This window comes from Chrysochloris asiatica, unplaced genomic scaffold (genome assembly GCF_000296735.1).
Source record: "Chrysochloris asiatica unplaced genomic scaffold, ChrAsi1.0 scaffold00090, whole genome shotgun sequence".
NCBI classification, from domain to species: Eukaryota; Metazoa; Chordata; class Mammalia; order Afrosoricida; family Chrysochloridae; genus Chrysochloris; species Chrysochloris asiatica.
This window is the reverse complement of record NW_006408608.1, coordinates 11,372,407-11,396,327: the sequence shown is the minus strand read 5'-3', so window position 1 is coordinate 11,396,327 and position 23,921 is coordinate 11,372,407. Positions and strand designations below refer to the sequence as shown.

The window sequence follows — 23,921 nt, the reverse complement described above, 5'->3', positions numbered from 1 at the left end:
GACTGGCTTACAAGCTTTCAAGAGGGAACCTAGAGCTAGGGGACATGGAGGAAGGCAGAATCACCAGTGAGTACTATCCAATTTGTCTAGGTGGAGCTGATGAAATGAAATACAAATGGGTTACGCGTGATACTGTAGTGAATAATGGTTATCAGGACGGATTGTGAGTGTTGGAAATGCAAAGGTGGACATTTTGTGGCAAGGAAGGGAGCGACTGTTTCTCCAGTCTAGGAGCGGAGGTCTCTGGGACCACCAACGGAGAAGAGCCGAAGAGCGGGACCCTACCCAGAGAAGCAGGGATACCTGAGATGGAGACAGGGACGATGACATGGAGGGATGGAGCGGCTGGGGACTTTGGATCCAGAGAGGGAGAGGAACTGTGGGCCGAAGACTGGGGGGTGGAGGGGGAAAGGGGGAAGCGCAGAGGACGGGCTTCCAGGATATGCCCTTTGATCGGGAGATGATGCATGGAAGGGATTGGAACCATGGCAATGTAATGATATGCGATGGAATGAATGTAAAACTAGAGTTCTCTCATGTAAACTATCATATAAGTCACAACAAAACATTGAAAAAAAAAAAAAAAAGAAGCATGGACATTTAAAAATAGTCTTGATATGGTGATAGTGGTGTGCCGTGGAGTTGGTTCCAACTCATAGTGATCCTGTATAGGGGTTCTGAGGCTGTAAATTTTTACAGGAGCAGAAATCCTCATCTTTCTCCTGTGGAACGGCTCATAGTTTCGAACTGCTGACCTTTAAGTTAGCAATCCGACTCATAACCACTACACTACCAGAGCTACAGTCTTGATACAGAAAACCAAATTGTCTTTGAGAATTTTCTCAGTTTGCATTTATTCCACTGCACCCTCACCAGCATTGAATGTTGTTGTTGTTATGTGCCATTGAGTCGGATCTGACTTATATCAACCCCATATAGGGGTTCTGAGGAGTGGCTGGTGGGATTGAACCACTCATCTTGTGGTTCAAACTGACCTTATGGTACAGTGCTTGTCTCATTTAACAGTCTTTTAAATTTGAAAACATCAATTTTAGTGAACTTTACCATCACATCTGAATGATGTGGTACAAGTCAAGGATATCAGTTGTGTCTTTCAACCTGAGCAAACATTTAGTATGGCCTGTAGCATAAGCATTGGACTTCTAACTGCAGGGTTGCTATGAGTTGCTGTGAGATGTAACTGACTTGTTGACACTTAACAACAAATGTTGTACAGCAGTCCTGGTGGCGCTGTGGGTTAGGTGTTGAGCTACTAACTGCTAGGTCAATAGTTCAAACTCTCCAGTCACTCCACTGGGGAGACATGAAACTGTCTGCTCCCATAAAGATATACAGACCTCCTGTGTAGGGTCGCTATGGGTCAGGACTGATTCATTGAGAGTGCTTTGTGTTTTTGGTTTTGTCTTGTACAGAGTAGTTGTGTAGTAGGAATCTGGGCTCTGAAGCCTACTGACTGGGTTCCTGCTCCTCCTTGCCTGGCGCTTAATAGGGGCATGATTGCCACATGTGTGCACCATCCCACGAGGTGCCACACATGCGGAGCAAGGAGGCCCAGCACAGAGTTAGTGTTGGGACTCTCAAAGGTTCAAAATAGGAAAAGCTGCTAAAACACTTCTGGTCACTTGGGTTTAATATGTTTTGGTGTTATCTCTGGAAGTTTGAATGAGTTTTCATTTTATTCTGTATGTGTTTATATTCCTTTTTTTGAAGTTTACATGTGTTATTTGTATCGTCAGTAAAACTCTGCTTAAATGTATGTTTGTGAAAATATGTGAACAAATAGATACAGATATCAGTATCCATTTATGTGTCTCTATATGTAGTGTAGTGGTTATGAATCGGACTGGGAACCACAAGGTCAGCAGTTTGAAACTACCAGCTGTTTCGTGGGAGAAAAATGAGGCTTTCTGCTCCCGTAAAGCTTTACATCCTCAGAAACCCTGTATAGGGGTTTTTATGAGTCGGAACTGACTCCACGGCACATAACCACCACCACCACCATATGGATATACATATATGTGTATGTGTGTATATATACCTATATATGTATGTATGTTTCTGTCTATGCACCAACATGAAAAAAATTGAGGGAAAGAAGTCTGCTTTTACTGAGACCCCCATTTTATAGGTAGGGAACATGAGATCTTCACTGTTACATTCCCTAGCAAAACAAGCACGTGAATACATATGATTTGGCCGAGTGCTACAGATGCATGTTTTTGAATGTTAGTATCAAATCTGATAGCTGTGTGACAATTTAAAACTTTGGGATATAAGTTGAGTGCCAAATAATAAGTCTTGTGATAACAAATTTGAGATTCAAGATGTAAAGGAAACCCCCAAGCAAACATTTGTAGTGTTCAGCTAGATGACTTCATCGTATGCCCCAGTACTCTGGCCTTTTGTGACAAGGTTTTCTTTGAAGAGCAAATTAGGAACAAAAAATCTCCACCTTGACTGGCGACCAATAGTAGACTTGTTTCCTAAATCCAACTGTTCCAAATAACATATGAAACAGCTTATGGCTGTCCCCCCACCCCCAAGCAAATGTTTGTTTTGTTGTAATATTGGAAACATTTCCATTGATGAAGCAAATATTTAGAGCTGAAAGAAACATTTGGGCAACTAGGATGTGTCAAAATAGAACAGATGCCTGCCTTTTACAAACACATTAAAAACAAAGAAAGAAAAAGCCACCTTGTACTTGACTGCTGTGGTTACAACCACAATGGGGGTTAAGCAAGAGATTACAGACTGTGAATATCACTGTAATCCCACCTCCTGGACAAGTCTCTGTACATTTTTGCCTTGTTTTTTTTCTCTTCCAGAAAATGGGGATAAACATTCTAAGAAATTTTATTAAGGATTCAGGTCCCCGCCCTCCACTTTCTCCCCCAGTATTTTCTTTAGTCTTCTGAATACATTGAATTATTCTTTTAAATCAGAAATATATTCACCTGGAACAAATTCAACAAGATACACAGTGAAGACTCTGCCTTCTGTCTCTGCCCTACAGCTTATCAGTTGCCTATCCAGATATAACCGGTGGTACCAGTTGCTAGTTTATCCTTTTATCTTGTGCGTATGTTATTGTTAGGTACCACTGAGTCAGTACCGACTCAGAGTGACCCTATGTACAACAGAACGAAACACTGCCCAGTCGTGTGCCAACCTCACAATCATTGCTACGCCTAAGCACATTAATTACTGCTGCCACTGTATCAATCCATCTTGTCGGGGAGGGGGTTCTTCCTCTGTTTCTCTGATCTTCCACATTACCAAGCACATTGTTCTTCTCCATGGACTGGTCACTTCTCATAATATGTCCAAAGTATGAGAGATGAAGTATGACCATTCTAGCTTCTAAGGAGCATTCTGGCTATCCTTCTTCCAAGACAGATTGCTTTGTTCTTTGTACTTTCAACATTTTCCTCCAACACCATAACTCAAATGCATCAATTCTTCTATGGTCCTCCTTATTCACTGTCCAACTTTCACATGAAAGTTATTGAAAATACCATGGCTTGGGTCAGGCGCACCTTAATCCTCAAACTGACACCTTTGCTCTTGAACACTTTAAAGAGGTCTTGTGCAGCAGATTTGCTCATTGCAATATGTTGTTTAATTTCTTGACTGCTGCTTCTGTGAGTGTTGATGGTTGATATGAGCAAAATGAAATCTTTCATAACTTCATTCTTTTCTCCATTTATCTAGATGTCATTTATTGGTCCAGTAGTAAGCATTTTTGTTTTCTCTACAGTGAGGTGCAAACCATAACAAAGGCTGTGGTCTTTGATTTTTATCAGTAAATATTTTAAGTCCTCTTCGCTTTCAGCAAGCAAGGTTGTATCATCTACATACATATTGTAGGTTCTTAATGAGTCGTCTTCCAATCCTGATGCCACTTTCTTCTTCATATAATCCAGCTTCTCGTCAGTAGACTGAATACAGGTTGATTAAGTATGGTGAAAGAATACAACCCTGGTGCACACCTTCGCTAATTTAAAACCATTTAGTGTTTCTCTAGCAGATGAATATGTTTTCTAGTTGTTCCTATAGTAGATGAATTTTGAAAGATTTTTCGTCAAGCTCAGCAATTTAGCTTTCCATTGATTTGTTTCTTCTACTTTACCATTTCAGTGTACTATCTGTTTTCTGAATTCTTAATATTAATCTTCTGGCTTTCTAATTGCTGATGTTGTATGGTTTTCAAATTTTCATTTCTTTTGTCAATTTATTCTTGTAGTGTTTTTCCTGAATTCTTCAAAATTTTGTCTGTATTCTCCTGATTTTTTTTCTCAATCTCTTGTGGTGGTGGTGGTGGTGTGCTATGGAGTCAGTTCCGACTCATAGCGACCCTGTATAGGGTTTTCAAGGCTATAAATCTTTATGGGAGCAGAAAGCCTCATCTTTCTCCCGTGGAAAGCTGCTCCTTGGAAACCCTATACAAGGGTCACTATGGGTTGGAATAGATTCCATTTAATAACAATCTATTGTTGCTTTCTTGACATTGAGAAACCACAAGGGAAGACCATGCTCAGCATTTCTCAAGCTGGGGGAACTGAAGAAAAAATTCAAGCCTCGACTTTCATTATTGAAAGATTCACTGGGCAAATTATTGAATGATGCAGAAAACATCAAGAGAAGATGGAAGGAATACACAGAGTCACTGTACCAAAAGGAAATGGTTAATGTTCAACCATTTCAAGAGGTACCATATGAGCAAGAGCCAATGATACTCAGGGAGGAAGTCCAAAATGCATTGAAGGAATTGGCAAAGAACAAGGCACCAGGAATTGATGGAATAAAAATTAAAATCTTTCAAGAAAGTGAGGCGGCACAAGAGACACTCACTCATCTCTGCCAAGAAATTTGGAAGACAACTATCTGGCTGACTGATTGGAAGAGATCCATATTTGTGCCCAATCCAAAGAGAGGTGACCCAATGGAATGCGGAAATCATCGGACAATCTCTTTGATATCTCAAGTGAGTAAAGTTTTGCTAAAGGTAATACAGAAATGGCTACAATCATACATTGACAAAGAACTTCCAGAAGTTCAAGCTGGATTCAGAAGAGGCCATGGAACGAGAGATATCATTGCTGATGTCCGATGGATCTTGGCTGAAAGGAGAGAATATTAGAAAGATGTTTACCTATGCTTTATTGACTATGCAGAGGCTTTCGATTGTGTGGATCATGACAAGCTATGGACAACATTGTGAAGTATGAGTATTCCGGAACACTTCATTGTGCTCATGAGAAATCTGTACCTGGACCAAGAAGCAGTTGTTCGAACAGAGCAAGGGAACACTTAATGTTTTAAAATTAAGAAAGGTGTGCGACAAGGTTATATTCTTTCATCATACTTATTCAACCTGTATGCTGAGCAAATAATCCGAGAAGCTGAGTTCTATGAAGAAAAACATGGCATCAGGATTGGAGACTCATTAACACTCTGCGATATGCAGATGATACAACTTTGCTTGCTGAAAGTGAAGAGGACTTAAAACATTAACTGATGAAGATCAAAGAGCACAGCCTTAGGTATGGATTACATCTCAATGTCAAGAAAACAAAAATCCTCACCACTGGACCAATAAACAACATTCTTATCAATGGAGAAAAGATTGAAGTTGTCAAGGACTTCATTCTTCTTGGATCAACTATTAACACTCACGGAAGCAGCCGTCGAGATCAGATGACATATTGCATTAGGCATATCTGCTGCACAGGAACTTTTTAAAGTGTTGAATAGCAAAGATGTCAGCTTGAGGATTAAGGTGCGCCTGACCCAATCCATGTTATTTTCAGTAACCTCATGGATGTGAAAGCTGGACAGTGAATAAAGAAGATCGTAGAAGAATTGATGCCTTTGTACTATGGTGTTGGTGGAGAATAGTAAAAGTGCCATGGACTGCCAAAAGAACCAATAGATCTGTTTTGGAAGAAGAGCAACCAGAGTGCTCTTTGGAGGCCAAGATGGCCAAACTTTGTTTCTCATACTTTGGACATATTGTCAGGAAGGAACAGTCATTGGAGAAGGATGTCATGCTGAGTAAGATGGAGGGTCAGAGAAAAAGAGGAAGACCCCCAACGAGATGGATTAGCCAGTTGGCAGCAGTATGGACTCAAGTGTGGCAGCGGTAGTGAGGTTGGCCCAGGTTGGACATTGTTTCATTCTGCTGTGCATGGGGTCACTATGAGTCGGTTCCGACTCGTTGGTCCATAACAACAACAAATATCATTCTTTTAAATTTCTCTTCAAGTATTTTTTATAACATTTCTGGTATTATATTTTCTGACTCTGTGTTTTTGTCACTTGTTTGAGTCAGTCTGTCTTGTTTCTTCATGTCAGCTGAAACTGTTTTCTCTGAGACATTGTGGTATTCTTTTATTTATATTTAATCAATGATTATATGTTGTTTTCTCAGGCACTCACTACCTTTCTCCTCCAGCACCATAATTCAAATTCATCAGTTCTTGTGTGGTCTTCCTTGTTCACCATCCAACTTTCACATGTATATGAGGTTATTGAAAATACCATGGTACACACCTTTCAGTGTTCCCTTGTTCTTTTGAACAACTGCCTCTTGGTCTATGCACAGGTTCCTCATTAGCACAATTAAGTGTTCCAGAATACTCATACTTACTTTGCAATGTTGTCCATAGCTTGACATGATTTCACACAATTGAAAGTCTTTGCATAGTCAATAAAGCACAGGTAAACATCTTTCTGGTAGACTATGCTTTCAGCCAAGATCCATCTGACGTCAGCAATGATATCCTTTGTATATACCACATCATCTTCTGAATCGGGCTTGAACCTCTGGCAATTCCCTGTCAATTTGCTGTTAGAGCCATTTTTTGTATTATCTTTAGAAAGATTTTACTTGCTTGTGATATCAATGATATTGTCTGATGATGTCCACATTCAGTTGGGTCACCTCTCTTTGGAATGGGTACAAATATGGATCTCTTCTAGTCAGTTGGCCTCCAAATTTTCTTAGAATAGATGAGTGAGTACCTCCAGTGCTGCATCAGTTTGTTTGAAAGATTTCCGTTTGTATTCTCTCAATTTCCAGAGCCTTGTTCTTTGCCCATGGCTTCAATTCAGCTTGGACTTCTTCCTTAGTATCATTGGTTCTTAATCATATGCTACCTCTTGAAATGGTTGAACATTGACCATTTTGTTTTGGTGCAGTGACTCTGTGTACTCCTTCCATCTTCTTTGGATGCTTTCTGTATCATTCAGTATTTTGTCCATAGAATCCTTCAGTATAGCAAGTTGAAGCTTGAATTTTTTTTTTCAGTTCCTTCAGTTGAGGAGTGCTGAGCACGTTCTTCTCTTTTGGTTTTCTAACTCCATGTCTTTGCATATTTCGTTATAATATTGTTTTTTGTCTTTTCGAGCTGATGGTTGAAATTTTCTATTCAGCTCTTTTACCTCCTCATTTCTTCCATTTACGTTAGCATCTCTACACTAGAGGGCAAGTTTCAGACTGTCTTCTGTTACCCATTTTGGTCTTTTCCTTCTTTCTTGTCTTCTTAATGACCTTTTGCTTTCTTCCTGTATGATGTTCTTGATCTCTAAATTCAGGTGAGATATCTTCAAGATTGGAGTCCTGATATGGACTAATGCGCCAGACTGTAAAGCCGTTTTAACTGCAAGGTCGGTGGCTCAAGCTCACCAGCTTCTCCTTGGAAACTCTATACAGGTATACAGGGTTGTTATGGCTGGGAATTGACTCAACAGCACTTAACAACAACAATGTTCAAGGTTGTATTTTGGCTTTCGTGGACTTGTTTTAATTTTCTTCAGCTCAGTGTGAATTTGCATAAGAGCAATTGATTGTTAACAGTCTGCCCCTAGTCTTTGTTTTGGCTGATGATATGGAGATTTCTGCCATTTCTTTAGTCAGTTTGCTTTCTGTGTACTCCGTCTGATGAGGTTCATGAGTATGGTGGTGATGTGCTGTGGAGTCAGTTCCGACTCATAGTGACCCTGCATAATATTTCCAAGCCTATAAATCTTTATGGGAGCAGAAACTTCATCTTTCTCCTGTGGAACAGCTGGTAGTTTCGAACTGCTGACCTTAAGGTTCGCAGCCTGTTTTGTAACCACTATGCTACCAGAGATCCTTTCATGAGTATAGTCATCTTTTATGTTGTTTAAAGAAAGGTATTTGCAATGAAGGAGTCATTGGTCTTGAAAAATTCTATCATGTAATCTCCAGCATATCAATATTTTCTGTCACAAGGCCATATTTTCCAACTACTGATCCTTTCTCTTTGTTGCCAACCTTTGCATTCCAGTCTCCAGTAATTATCAGTACATCTTGATTGCATTTTGATCAATTTCAAACTGAAGAAGTTAGTAGAATTCTTCCATTTCATCCTCACTGGTTTTAGTGTTTGGTGTGGAAATTTGAATAGTAGTGGTATTAACTGGTCTTCCTTGTAGTCATAGGGACATTATCCCATCACAGACAGCATTGTACTTCATGACAGATCTTGACATGTTACTTTAGATGATGAATGTGATCCCATTCCTTTTCAATTTTTTGTTCCTGGCTTAGTAAGCTATGTGATTGTCAGATTCAAAAATGGCCAACACCAGTCCATTTCAGTTCATTAGCCTAGGATATCAGTGTTTATGTGTTCCATTTAATTTTTGTCAATTTCCAATTTTCCTGGATTCATACTTCATATATTCCATGTTCCAGTTATTAATGGATGTTTACAGCTGTTTCTCTTCATTTTGAGTTGTGCCCATCAGCAAATGAAGGTCCCGAAGACTTTATTTGTGTCATCATGGTCAAGTCTGCTTTGAGGAGGCAGCTCTTTCCCATTTGTGTTTTGAGTGCCTTCCAACTGCAGGGCTCATCTTCCGGCACTATATCTGACAGTATTCTGGTGCTTTTCATCATGCTTTGATATTCAGTATTCTGGTGCTGACAGTGTTCCACTGTTATTCATAAGGTTTTCAGTGACTATTCAGAAGTAGTCCATCTCTCCTCCTTTCTAGTCTGTGTTTATCTTGAAGCTCCACTGAGACCGGTCCACTGTGGATGAACCTGCTGGTATTTAAAATACCTGTGGCATACCTTCCTGAATCAGAGCAAAATGCAAGCCACCCCAGTATGACAGACTGGCAGACAAGTGGTGGCTCATGCATAAGCACACAATTAAATGTGTGTTTGTGTACACATATTCTGTTTCTCAAACTATTTTGAAATAATTATAGATTCATAGGAAGTTAAAAAAAAACAAAAAAAAACCAGTACACAGAGCTTCCGTGTGCTTTTTATCTGATTTCCCTCCATGCTACATATATTCCGTTTGGTTTTCTTCTGTTTGAGGGTGATGGATCTAAGTTAAAATGTAAGAACTGTGTTAGGTGGCAGAAGGGAGCAATAGGTCTGCTATCGTCCCAGGAAACAGTAATTATCTGGGGATTGGGAACCTGCTCTACCTCTGAGGCTTATCCTGGGTTGTAAAACAAAAGAATAATTTCCAAACTAACCAAACTGAAAAAAAAAAAACTTACAGATGGCCCAGATGAACTCTCGGATTTTCTTCTAGTTCTGAAGTGCTTTGGATGTCAGAGGTGCTTTTTTCTTTCTTAAACAAACTTCCCAACCTCTTCTGAAGGAATCACGTTTTGAGTATTGTTAAAAGCATTTGTTAATTTGGTTTTTCCACACTGGGACAGATGTATGTTTGACTTACTTGGCTTTGGCCTTGAAGTAGTAGTGGTTTGTGATTACCAACCCTTTGGTGTTTAAGAGCAGTTTCTCTCAGAGAGCTTGTTAAAGCCTGACTTCTCAGCCTGTTGCCAAGCCCTGCTGGACCAGAGTCTGCTCTCCTGACAATGGCCAGTATCTGTCTGTTATTAATATTTAGTGTTAATCTGCTATTTATTAATCTTGTGGAATTGATGATCAGATTTGTTTCTAATTTAGCCAAAAGGGATTTTTAAAAAAATGGCAACTGCCTTTAGATTGAAACATCCTGTTGTTGATTGGATTCTGACTCATAGTGACTCTGTAAGACAGAGCAGAACTGCTCCTTAAGGGGTCCAAGATTCCAAGATTGTAATTGTTACAGAACAGACCTCCACATCTATAGCCCCTGGAGAGACTGGTGGGTTCGAACCGCTGGCCTTCTGGTTAGCAGCGGAGTGCTTTAATCACTGCACCACCAGGGCCGCTCCCTTTAGGCAACCTTAGATACTGATTGGTCCTCCCAATCTTTCATATGAGAGATCTCAATTTGTGTTACAGAGGAGGGCCGCTCACTTCTGTCTTGTTCACCAGTTATACTACTCCCCAGAGAAGGTCAATAAATTTTATAGGGAAGTTTCCTCCTTATACGGAAGGAGCTAAGCTCAATGACTGGTGTGGCTGATATAATTTAGGGCTCCAAGGGAGTATGTCTGCCTCTTGGAATCATGTTTCAAATAGAAATGTACAAAAACTGTGATCTTGGCTGATTTGGCTGTGTTATCGATACCACTGGGTCCTGGGCCTTATGACTCCAGTTTGTCTGATTTGGAATTAAACTGTGGCCAAGATTTTACCTTTAGCTCATTGCTAAAGTGGTCCTTCTGGTCATTTCACTCATAGTGACTTCGGATCTTGCTTGCTGATGTTCTTACATTTCTTATCATGTACCCCTTAAAAACCTCCAAACTTGGATTTTACCCTGCTCTGCTTTTCAGAGAGGTGGAGAGAGCCTGCCTCCCCTCCACTGACCTCAGGAGAGCAGACTTGCCAGGCTCCTCAGTCTTTAAACCAACAGAGAAATACATTTTGCACTGGCTTTTTACTCAGTAATTTATACGAGCATTTGTGGCTGGGTTATAGCCAGTGTCCTTTTGTCTTTGTGTTTATTTTTCTTGCACATTTAATGTATTTAAAGGATAGATTGTCTTTATGGTTCACTGGGAGAAGGAGGGGATCGGTGCAAGTTTTAATGAGAGATCCAGATCCCCCAGCTCTCTGGGGGTTGAGATGAGAATTATATTCTTGGTTAGATATCTTTCTTTCTTTTCTTAGGTGGCAGGAGGCAGTGTTTTGCTACTTTTTGAAATAGCATTTCTACCTAACGATTTTTAGAAGGATACTGAGAAGACATTGCACTTCAGGGCCCAGTCTGCAACTTTTTTTCCTGTTGTTTGAACTTTCCTCATTAGGGAGAGAGGAAAGTCTCAGACCTGGTTCTTGAATTTACGTATCAGTATCAAGATGACAGGGACCAGCCCTACCATCAGATAGATCAATTTTGTATAAGCTCTTTCATTCAGGGTAATGATATTTGGAACTCGTTTTCTCAAAAGCAGTTTTTGCTGCTTGGGGATAATGAATAAGCAAAGGAGGAAGAGCGGTTGGCTTATTTGCTTAATATTTTAACCAAGTGAATTAGACAAGTTGGGGGGCTGGGGGAGGGGGATGGAAAAGTGGGTGGGGGAGGCCCCATAAACAAGGTGATATATAATATTTTTTTTGTTCTCCTTTTAAATAAATACCGATCAGCTTTATGTTCAGAGACAATAGGAGCCGTTGGCTTAAATTTGCAGTTTACTGTATTTATGGCTGTAATATCAAGGTGCTGCCGTCGTAATTTCATGCCCCAATGAGAAGAGCAAGGTCGAAGCAAATGCTTCCATCGGCATCTGCTAACACACTAACTCATAAACAAGGCCCGGCTGGATCAGGTGGCACGGAATAATACAGGCTAATGAAATACAGCACAGCTTTCCATTACTGTTAGTTTTTACAGTGTCGTCATTACGTATAATTTATGTTTAAAAAATTCAATTTTATACAAGGCACTGGGAAATAGGGGTCTACAGGTCATCCAACGACTTTTAGAGGCTTTGAGAGTCCTTATTGTACTCTACTGTTCTAACAAAATGTTAATAAAATAAAATAAAAATTCTTTTTTTTTCCTTTCCCCTCCTATAACCTTTTCTGAGAGAGTTGAGTTTTCTTTTAATTTGGGGAGTATTTTTAGCTGGATGTCTTCTCTACCTCATCTCCTCCAGAAGTGTACCCAGGAAGATAACTAGGGGTGTTCTGTCCCCTTTTCCCCCAGCATCCTGAGCCCCAGATGAATTACCTGAGGCCTGTAAACAGAGAGGAGGAGGAGGACCTGCAGTAACAGCCCTGAGCTGCCACCCTTGGCTGATGCTCTCTGGCCCTGGCCCTCAATCCCAGTCAGATGCTGCGTTTTTATTAGAAAACTCAGGCTGGGCAGCGAGGTGCTGCCGGGCCTTCTTGACCTCACTTCTCTTCCAACTCTTCTTGACCCCTTCTGGCCTGGCTGCTGCTGGACATGAGGGAGGTTCAGGACACTGTTGTCTGTCTCCTCCTTCTTTCTGTCTCACAGTCCCTGGGGGCAGACTTGAAGTTACTGATTCTGAGAAGTACTGGCACAGGCAGTCCCAGGGAGCCAGGCAGCCCTTCCTGGTGCCTTGTGCTGTGAGACTGGCCATGCAGGGTGTTGGCCAAGTCCTGGGAAAGGCCCCTGCAGCATTGTGCTCTCAGGCACTCAATTGGCTCGCCAACTTAACTGGTTTGGTTTGATTTGTATTTTAACGGAAACCTTTAGAAAAAGAAAACAAATGTGTTTTATTTTCTAGGGCATAAAAATGGGCAGGTATGGCTGCCCAAGCAGTAAAACTGGGCTTCATTAGTCAGTAAGTCTTTCTGCTCTTGTTTTCTTTTTTAAAAGACGTGTTGTTGGTGTTAAGTACCTGTGCATGAAACCTCTGTATAGGGTTTCTGAAGAACCGCTGGTGGGTTTGAACTGCAGACCTTAATAGTCCAGTGCTTACCCTGCAGTGACACACCAGGTTAAAAAGTCTAGCCCTAGAGAAACTGTTGGAAAAGAGATCTTGGGTCCAACTTGTACAGTTAGACAGTGAACAGTGCCTTATTAAATTTACTGTTTGAATTTTGAAAGTTTGGGGAAGTAGATTCCAGAGAATTAAGAAATCTGCCTTAAATTTGGGTGCATGGGCTATTTGGTTTCCTCTGAGCCAGGAGCTCCATTTTGCAGATGAGACAACAGTTAATGGAGACTTGGCCCCTCAGGGTCAGGAGCCTCTCTCCTGCTCCATCCTGGTGAGCTCCTGTTGTCCTTGCTCCCACAAAAGCTAATGACATGACTGAATAGGCCCTTCTTAGTTATGTTTTGAGTCAATAATATGTTTTCATTGTCAGTGCCACGGACTGTGGGTGATAGAGGGGAGATAGAAGCGGATCTTGAAAATGGCCACGTGGCAGTGGTGAAGTAATGCAAAGTGCTCGTGGTGTCAAATCATGCAAACAGACACCCTAACTCAAAGAAAACCTCAGGCTTTATTAAGATGGACTAATTCGTCCAAAGACAGTAGCTCAGGAGGACTTGCAAGTAGAGGGGGAGGCTGGAGGAGGCTTGCAGCCAACAGGACAGTGAGCCCTTTGCGCTGCCCCTCTGCTCTGAGCAGCCCTTGCTTAGTCCCTCTGCGGTTAGATTATTCCTTGCAGATAGCAATCAACTGGAAGGAAGTGTGTGTGTCTAATTTGCATGAGATTATTTAAAACAACAACAAAAAAAAGGTCTGCATTAGTCAGGGTGATGGTAAACAACGCAAAGAGATGCCTTTTATAATATAGCCTGAGCTCAGTTTTCAGAGCCAAATATAATTCACTTACAATTGGCAGTTTCCTTTATTATTCCTTTTAACCTTTTGGATTCTGCAAGGTCTCCACTGGAGACTTTCAAAGATCCTCACTGTTTATCTGGGAAGAGGAATGGGACCAGGGAAACTGGATGTCTGAAAGGTGGATGTTGGCAATAGCTCGCCCCTGAAGCAGGATCATTTCAGCACCAGAAACTGATGGCAGTCTCAAAGATGATTAGTCTTAACTAAAGTGAGGACACTCCAGAGGAAGAGGATGTCCAGGGAAGCATGTAGGTCTGATTTGCAGTTAGAACAAGACCAGGGTAGTCTACTGGTGGTGGTCTGAAAGTTGTCCAGGTACCATTCACTTGATGGTCCACAGGTTATGTTCCTGTGTTGTTGTGATATAGCCCCCAATAGGTTCATTGGATCTTGTCTGTAGGTTGAGGTGCCTGGACTGGTGGTGGGAGAAAAAGGTTTAATACTTTTCAAGCCCTTTCATAAGACTGAAGACTTAGGACATAATTCCTGAATCTGCCGTTTGATGCCTTGTGGGAGATGCAGAGCTTGGGCTGCTATTGGCATTACCAGATTCTGACTAGAATGAATTAGAGCATACATTTTTTACTCTCCTTGGGCCTCAGTTTTTATCTTTTAAAAGAGAGAGAGAGGATAGTTGGGATAATGGTCCAGCTCTGAAATCCTATTATTCACTGCTTAAATTTTTTTTTTTTTTTAAAGAAAAATGATTCATTTTATGTAACTAAATCAAAATCCTGACTCCGCTGGAGAAGAAGGGATATCAGAATTCTAGCCAGTGTAAATTTAGAGCCTCAAATGATAAGGTCTCTGAAAAACAAGAGCATGGAAGGAAGTGCTGATGCCCTTTAAGCCAGGGCTCGGTTGTGGGCTCGGCTGCAATAATGCATGGAACATGTTTTATTAGGAAAATAGGCTCAGTAAAAGCTCAGGGCCAGAGGACAGAGCAGTGGGCAGGGAGGCCTGTCCCTTTAACCAGCTCCAGCTCTCCGGGCCACAGCACAGTCTGTAACTTACTGTATATTTCCCCAGTGTTAAACATTATCGTACTTGTTTATATTTGAAAGAGCCAAAAGGGAAAATGAGAATGCAACTGAATGCTCCTTTTGGGAAAATTATCCTCATTTGCAGCCAGTGGCTGACAAGGCACAAGAAGCACCAGGTTTATAAAATTCCATAGTGTACCAGTGACCATCAGCCTGTGCTGATGTCGCAGATGCCGCCGTCTTCTCTAATGGCCGATTATGAACTGGTTACAATACTGTCTTTCCTACTAGGACTCGGAAAGGGTTTCCCCTTCCTCTTTAGTGGGAATGATTGACAGTCGCTGCAAAAATTGGAGTCTGGGAGACATAAACTCGGGGGAAACTTGCTCTCCAGTTTTGCCTGGCTTGTCTTGGGTCCTGTCCCTATTTTTGGGAGGTGAAGTGACAGGTAAAGCAGTCCCTTTGCAGCCAGCTGGGGTGCTGTTAAGTTGTTAAGTGCCGTTGAGTTGGCTCTGACCCATAGCAACCCTGTACAGGGTTTCCGAGGAGTGGCTGGTGAGCTTGAACCGCCAACCTTGTGGTTCAAACTGACTTTGCAGTCCAGTGCATTAACCCACAGCACCATACCAGGATTTCAGCTAGGGAATTAGGGAGATGAAAAGTTGCCTGTCTAGTCCCAGTATACTCAAATTCGGCTTTTTGTGTCTAGAAGGTGCTAAGTTGTTGTTGTTGTTGTTAAGTGCCGTGGAGTCGGTTCCGACTCATAGTGACCTGCACAGGGTTTCCGAGGCTGTAAATCTTTACGGGAGCAGAACGCCTCATCTTTCTCCCGCAGAACCGCTAGTAGTTTCGAACTGTTGACCTTGCGGTTCACAGCCTGATTCGTAACCACTACGCTACCAGAGCTCCTTAGAAGGTGCTAAGTAAGTGACAGTAAATGATACTGTGAGCCCTGGAATAGTAGCTGTTGGAGAGCCAGGTGATGTAGAAACATCTCAGAGGTGCAGCCTTCATTGTGAGGAGAGGGGTCTGAGGAGAGAGCTGCAGTTTCAAATGGGAACCGATCTCAGCTCCTGCTCAGTGCTGGAAGAGAAACCAGGGCCCAGGGGCATTCTACATAGTTATTCTCTTCTCCCTGTTTACGGTGGGGCCCCAAAAGTCTGAGGGATGGCTGCAGCCACCTCCTGCACCAATATGACACAAAGCCGAGCTGTGCTTTCCAGCATTAATGTGTGCCATCTATTAGCCCCTTGGCACAGAGTGGGAGGCTCCATGCTTCTGAAGATGCTGATCCTCAGAACCTCCTTGTACTTCATCCACCCCCAGGGGCAAATATACCATGCTGTGGGCCTCTAATGGAGAGCTGCCGACCAGATGTGGAAAAGCTCTTGACTGGAGTTTAAAAGCTCCATGTTGTGGCTGGACTGGAGATTGGGATTCCCGGAACAGCATGGGCTGGCCACAGTGGTCTTTTGCAGGCTAGAGTGACCCCTTCCCACTCCCGTGTCCAGATTTACTTTCTGGGTTGGCCTTCCAGGGATATTTTCCTCACACTTGTGTGCCCGCTGTACGCCTGTTCTTTGGGTTAGTCGGGTCACCCCAGACTCACCATCTCCAGCCTGCCTCAGATCTGCTGTGTCTGTGTGCCCACTGGGAATGTGGTCTGCATGGGTTTCTCGCTTGCCTTTCATTCCTTCGTGGGCAAATACTCTCCACATGTTCTAGCCTCTGCAGATGGCGCCCTGCGATTTTTTGAGGTCCCACGTGCAGTGTGCCTCAAAGTGTTGGGAGGATGGAAAAAAAAAGAAAGGAAGAAAGAACAACTAGCCAAAGGCAATATAGGCAGCCTCTGATAGGCTAGAGCAATAATCATCTGAAAGTTTGGGCCTGGCCTTGTTTTGATCTGTTTTCTTGTTTTATTTTCTTCTTTACATTCTGTATCCCATTCATACTAATCACAGTCAGTCCTGATTTTTCTTTTTATTTCTGCATTTGTCATAAAATAAAGCAAATTATTCCCGTCTTCGGAAACAATCTAGACTAATTAGTCGTCTCACCCAATAATTAGTTTTTTGTTTCCCTGTCTGTTTTCATGCATTATTGTTAGTTTTTTCCCCTCTTTTTTTTAACACCATTACAGATTAAAATGAGCCACATTTGCAGTTGATGGTATCTGTTTTCAGGGGAAGAATGGAGAATTGCAGTACAGAGCGACTTCAAACGCAGCAATAAACTCAAGGATAAATTAAGGAAATTGAATGAGCCACATTTGGAAGCAGTGTGGAGGCTAATATTCTGTCGCTTAAGGTTAAATTGCAACTGAGAGAGGTTCTGGAGAATCCGAAATCGAGGAGGCAACTTCCCAGGGTGCTAGGCATTCTGTGGCTGAGAGAGGGTCTTTTCTCGATGAACTGTTCTTTGCAGACATGGACAGTGGAGAAAGGTACTCATCTGCAATTATGTCCTCTTCCTCCAGGGCTGACAGATGAAGAGATTGATTTGGCATTCCAGCAGTCGGGCACTGCTGCCGACGAGCCTTCGTCCTTGGGCCCAGCCTCACAGGTGGTTCCTGTCCAGCCCCCTCACCTCCTTCCTCAGCCACATAGTAAGTCACCCGCTTCAACTGCCACTGTAACCTTGATTGGGACTCAAGACTCTGGCCAGAGAGCAATGCTTTATGTCTCCCAAACCCAGCGAACTGGGAGAAATAGGGAGTCTTGGAAGCACTTTGGATTTGTCCGAAAGAATGTGGCGTCACCAAATCCTCTTCTACATAAAGTCTTAAGTATGTGACAAAGTTTTAAGAAGAGATTGTTGTTGTTAAGTCCTATTGATTCGGTTCCAACTCATAGCAACCCTGTATAAGGTTTCTGAGCAACAGCTGTTGGGTTTGAACCGACCTTGTGGTTTGTAGTCCAGTGCTGATCCTACATCGCCACACCAGGAGTCTAGGGACCAAAATAAATGAGTTTCCTTGCATTATTTCAAATATTTTGGTTATATGCCAGAAACAGGAAGAATTTTATTGGTCCTATTTTCTTTTTCTTCTATCCGTGTTGTTTATTGTTAACTGTTCTCCAGTGAGAACATGGGCATCTGATTCATGAGTGCATTCTCTCTCACTCCCTGACATAACTGGTCCCCACTCAACGGTACTTAACAACAACAATTTTACTTGTTAGAGTTAATGTAAGTCAGTTTAGATTGACTTTCCTCTCCCTCCTTCCCCCCTTCTTCTCTCCCTTTTCCCTTCCCTTCTTTCCTTCTGCATCCTGGCTGTAGACAACTCATTGTTGCCCAGTCATTTCAGACTTACAGTAGCCCTGTAGGACAGAGTAGAACTGTCTCATAGGGTTTTCAAGGCTATAAATCTTTATGGAAGCAGACTGTCACATCTTTTTCCCACTGAGCAGGTGATGAGTGTGAACCACAGACCCATGTTTTGGTTAGTAGCTGAGCACATACACTAAGAGTCTGTTAAAGAATTTCTGATTAAAATATAAAGATCCTCTTTGAATGGTGCTTTTAATTATTACTCAGGATGATGGCCTATGAGGGATTTTGTTTTAGTTTTAAGTGAAAACTATTTTAGGAATAAATTTTATTCATGCTAGTAATAAATGTAAACCTTCAACACTTCTTTTTTTCATTTTAAAGCTTTTATTGTGAATTGATTGATAGTTTACATGGGAGAACATTGGTTTTACACTTAACCTATCGTATTTTGTTTCATTGCAATGATTACAATCCCCTGCATGCATTATCAGTTAACATTATTTGCTTATATTCCCTGATTTGTTTGTTTTTTAATGTACACAGAAACACTCAGAAATATATAATCATTTAAACAACCAAAGGGCACATTCTATAAGCCTGCCTCCTGACGCCAGCACACAGCCTTTCTCTTTCCCTGAGTCTAGAGTCCTTTAGCTGCTCTAACTCTCCATGCCATCATTTCTGCCTCTATTTCTGGTGTCGCTGCTGCTCTGGTTAGGGTCCCATATTCCACTCATGCTCTTTTCCCTTGATGGTCCTAGGATCCTCTGTTCCTGAAATGTAAGATTAACTACTTCCCCCTTTATGCTACAAAATGTCTACCTTTACAGTTGTGACAATTGCAGTTAGTCATGATAACAGTTAACTCACTATTGAATCAGAACTGTCCTATCCCTATCTCCTTTCACCAGACCCATCTAGACAAGATGAAAACTATTCAGTGGGGATTCTACTCTCCACTCCTCCCGTCGCCCCCTGCATGCACATTCTGAAACTAAACTCCGTCTTGAAAATGTGTAAGCCAGTCACTTCGTGCCTTTATAGCCCCCCATTTTAGGTAGCCAATGTCTTAAGTTGCCTGTCCCATCAGCCCTATATACCGAGGGGACATGTTTTATCCTTGATGTGAAGACTCCTTTCCTCTCGGTTGGTATTTTGAGCTACTACATCCATAAGTATAGGCCAAGTTCATCAAATTGTAGCAATTTACACTTGCTTCCTTTGACGAATTTCTTTATGTTCCTGTAGTCAAGCTCTTGTCATCAAGCCATCGAAGCTAGGTCAGATGGGTACTGTCTACAAGTTTGGACTTTCTTGTGTGTTTTCCCCTGCTTAATATCAGCCAAAGCTTTTTGAATCACTTATGAGAAGTCTAAAAAGAAGAGAATATGAACTCCAAAGCTATGGGAAAAAGCTGTTTTGTTTTTTTAACCGAATTCATCACTTGATCTATTGTCTTTCAGAATGTCTTTCTCTACACAGCAGTTATGTGCCTTCTAATGATCTAGCTCAGATGTTTTAGTTTTTCAAAAAATGATTCAAAAGAGTGTTAGATTGTTAAAAGACATGTCTTTAAATGACAGGCTCATTTTGATCCCCCAACACTTGGTCTGCAGCTACCTTCTTCCTCTCACTTGGCCATTGTCAGCCACAACTTACATGACAGACAAGCAAACAAGGCCTGCCCTTCTCTATACCCGCCCAGAGTTCAGGCAGTGTGTCAGATGGGCTTTGTGTGTCACAGGTCTCCTTTCTTTGGCTTTCAGAGTACGGCTGGGTGGCTGAGTCCAGGTAGCATACACTCCAGCTGATCTCATGCATCACTACCTTGCTAACAAACCACCTGATGTCATCATAGCCTCTCGAGCCTGAGAAACAGAGTTTCACTGTTGAGCTTTGTATGTGGGCTACTGAGTCAGCAGCTACTTGGTGGTTTGGACTCATTTGTCCTCTCTGGCTAACAAACATTCTCTCCAACACAGTGTTTATAGTGAGTTACTAAACATACTTTATGGGTTTCTTTAACCAAAGGCACTGTTTCTTCCACACTTTTTCTTCAGTTGTGTCCCTGGGCCCAGCTGTTTAATGGGATTTGCTGAGGACAGGCAGTGGCAGCTGGGTACAGAATTTTCTAAGATGCACATCTGCTCTATTCCAGCTGTTTCCTCACATGGCTTAATACCAAACAGGTCTCTCAGCTACTTGGAAACTTCCTGTTAAGAACAAATTATTCTGGTTGGTCACAGAGTTGGGCTCAAACATCATGTGTTTGCTTCCTTCAATAGGCATGAAAGGTTAAGCTCTTAGTGTTTCAGAGAGAGGCAAAAGGTTGGGGGTGGGGGCAGTGGGGGGATGCAGTTCAGACAGTTAAACCACCCTCAGGTCCAGATCTCACTGAGAAAAAGCATTTGCACATTTAGGTATTTAGGTAGGAGTATTTTAAGAGTCTCCAGCCCTAAAAATAAAATACATCTTCTTAGAGACAGACTCTTTCCTGCTTTGACACTAGTATAAAAACAATGGTAATGGTAATTTTAAATACCTGAAGTTTTTAGTTGTCACCACTTAGTTTCATTCTTCTCTTACCATTACATTGCTCCTTTCAGCTCTGAGGACAACTCTACCTCTTTACTCCTGTACCTTTGCCAAGAGGTGTCAAAACTGCTAAAAAAAAAAAAAAAAAAAGCTTGATTTTGATTAATATAGAGAAACAAGACTTTGCCTGACTGATAATAAAACTGATAAATGACATTTGAATTACTTGTAGCGGTAATTTATTACATAAAATATCTTTTATTTGACATGCGATTAGTTGCTGGAAGCATCACTCAATCTGACTAGTTTAAACATGCTCTAAAATGAACCCCAGTAAAAACCAGGGCTGTCTGCTGCTGGCATTATGAAATATACTAATCCTGGAGTGAGGGGGAAAAAAAAAATCTGACTTTAAATATTTAAATGATTAATTGGGTTTATATATATATATTTTTTACCTTTCTAACCCCCTTAATTACAAGCAAACTCAGGGGAGTTTCTGAACTAGGTGTGCAATCTGCATGCTTATCACTGAGGCATTGTCTGTGTCCCAGGAGGGATTTATGGCCTCTACTCATATGTGTTCCTGCTGATTGTATATCAAGATCCCAGTAGCTCGTTTCTTCTCATTTCTTGGCTTTTTAAGGGCATACTAGACCCAGAAAATGGGATTCCCTGGGCTCAGCTCCAGTGCTCACATCTCAGTGTCCTGGTGCTGCTACATACAATACAAACAAACACCACAAGTGTGGGCAGCTGTCAAGAGCAGAAACTTCTTTTCTCTCATGGTTCTGGAGCCTAAAATTCCAAATCAGGCTCTCTCTTGGTCATGTGGATTCTTTCCTTGTCAGTAACCTCAGGCTCTCCTTGGTTCTGAGGTATCTTCATATGGCGTCTGTTTTCCCCAGAATGGGCCCACGTGTCCTTATGTCTGTGTTGCTTTTTATATAACTCAGAAGTGATTAGGTTTAGGATCCACCCTACAGTGGCATAACAGAAAAGGCCTGAAGATCTGCTTCCATTAAAATGACAGCCAAGAAAACCCTATGGAGAAGACTGGACTACACAGACAGGTTGGACTCGATGGCAATTAACAACAATTCTACTGGTATTTTACAATCTTCAGCTTATTGATTACAGTATATTAGGTTGCATGATGAGAAGTGATTACATTACATCAGATCCCATCAATTGCACATAGTTTTAGAGGGATCACAATTCAGGCCAGGGATCACTTAACCACAGTTCAGGTCCGCATCACTTTCCTGAGTGCAGCCCAGAAGCCCAGGACTCACAGGCCTGTATCTCTGGACTTGCTGGCCTGCCCGCTTGGGGCAGCCGTATTGCTCGACTGCTCTTTGCTGAGTGTGGTTGTCCTTGAGATGTCAGTGCAAATGGTGGCCAAGAGAATGTAGAGACCTACCAGAATGGTGCAAGTTCAACTCATCAGTGTTTACTAAACACCCACTGTATGCTCAGTACATGACCCTGGTCCTTCAGAATAATATAGACTGTTTGAGAATGACAAGATAAACTCTTAAGAAAAGGATAATAAATGTAAGACATCATGATTTCATGCCAAAATTAATTATACAGATAAGAAATTCTTCCAGAATACAGAAAAGAGAAAAATTAATGTGGGCTTGCGAAGTCAGGGAAGGCTTTGTGAAAGTGGTAGGAGGCTGACACCAAGAGGGGAGCTTGGTGTCAGCTGCACTGGTGTGAGACTAAACCAGAGTTCTTAGGGCTTCAGAGGACACCTGAGGAAAAGTTGGGTTGTGATCCCAGAGGAGATTTGGCATTCTTAGTTCTTGTTTTGATTTCCTATTGTTCAGCCTGGAATCAGGATCAGTATGTGTACAATGCCTGTACAGGTCCAGTCTTGAACCTGAGTCCTGATAGGTGTTTGTTTGATTACTCAGTTTGCTTCAGACTGATGTTTCATCTTTATTCCCAGAGAGACAACAAGCAAGGTAGCTGTAGAGATGCAGGCAGGGCCAGTGTACATTCTGTAGGAAAATTTTTTCTTAGTCATGAGTATTTTCCACCGCTGTGTTTGGTAAACAGTATGACCCTTTCAAAGACTTACCTATTGCTTATGATTCAGTTAGTTACTCTTAAAATAATATGTAAATGTTGTAGTGAAAAGCTTTGAATCATTTGACTAGAAGTCCTGAAAAAGAAGAAAGATTTCTTTCTCATTTTTTTTCTTGTATTGCTTTGTTTAGCAATATGTAGTTAACATACATTGACCTAATTATTTTTATTCCATGAGTAAGCATTTATTGACTGTCTATTGTATGTCAAGCACTGTGCTAGGCTCTGGGTAGGAGAAGATGGATAAAACCTAATTGCTTTCTCAAATTGGACCAGACTAGTAGGAAAGGTAGTTGAGCAAACACAGCTGTGCACCTGAGGATGGTGGCACCAGAGAAGTGAAAGACAGTTTCTGGAAGGGTGAGTGGCTCAGGTAAGAGCTCTCCAGGCTAGGACAAAGGCACATAGAAAGGAAACTGTGTGGTGAGTTTAAGAAGCTTCAAGGCTTTCCGAGTGGCATAGGGTGGGAGTGTCCAAATAGACGGTTGGAGAGGAAGCAGTAACCTGCTCATCACCTAGCCAGAGGACAATCAAAAACATGTTGACTTTTCACTTTGAAATAATGTTGTTGTTAGGTGCCATCAAGTCAGCACGTACTCATAGTGACCCTATGCACAACAGAACGAAATACTGCCCAGTCCTGCGCCAACCTCACAATCGTTGCTATGTTTGAGCCCACTGCCGCCGCCACTGTGCCCATCCATCATGTTGGGGATCTGCCTCTTTTTCTCTGAGCCTCTACTTTTCTAAACAGGATATCCTTCTCCAGGGACTGGTCCCTCCTGACAATATGTCTGAAATATGAGAGATGAAGTCTGGTCATCCTGGCTTCCAAGGAGCATTCTGGCTGTACGTCTTCCAAAACATACTGGTTTGTTCTTTTGGCAGCCCATGGTACTTTAAACATTTTCCTCCAACACAATAACTCAAATGCATCAATTCTTCTCTGATCTTCCTTATTAACTTCCTTTCACATGCATATGAAGTTATTGAAATTTGTCATGTAATTGTTTTTGAGACTGTATTACTATTTGACCATATTATTTTACTATTGTTGTTAGTTGCCATTGAGTTGATTCTAACTCATGGAGACCGCCATGTCTGCAGGGTAGAACTGCTCTCTAGAGTTTTCAAGACTGTGACTGTTAAGAAGATTGTCATGCATGACTTCTAAGGTGCCTCTGAGTGTGTTCAAATCACCAACCTTTCAGTTAGTTGTCGAGCACTTAACTGTTTGTGCCACTAGGGATTCCATATTCTTCTTCTTTTTTTTTTTTTGAGGTGTAATCATTGCAA

General features: G+C 41.7%; 1 protein-coding gene across 1 annotated transcript in view; it reads left to right on the top strand.

Annotated features, from left to right (window-relative positions):
• The window catches only part of PEX14 (peroxisomal biogenesis factor 14), a 169,301-nt gene that overhangs the window by 103,962 nt on the left and 41,418 nt on the right, over positions 1-23,921 (top strand). Inside the window, exon 6 of the mRNA XM_006866436.1 lies at positions 17,194-17,322. Within this exon, the coding sequence (XP_006866498.1) occupies positions 17,194-17,322 (129 nt within the window). The remainder of the gene's footprint in view (positions 1-17,193; positions 17,323-23,921) is intronic.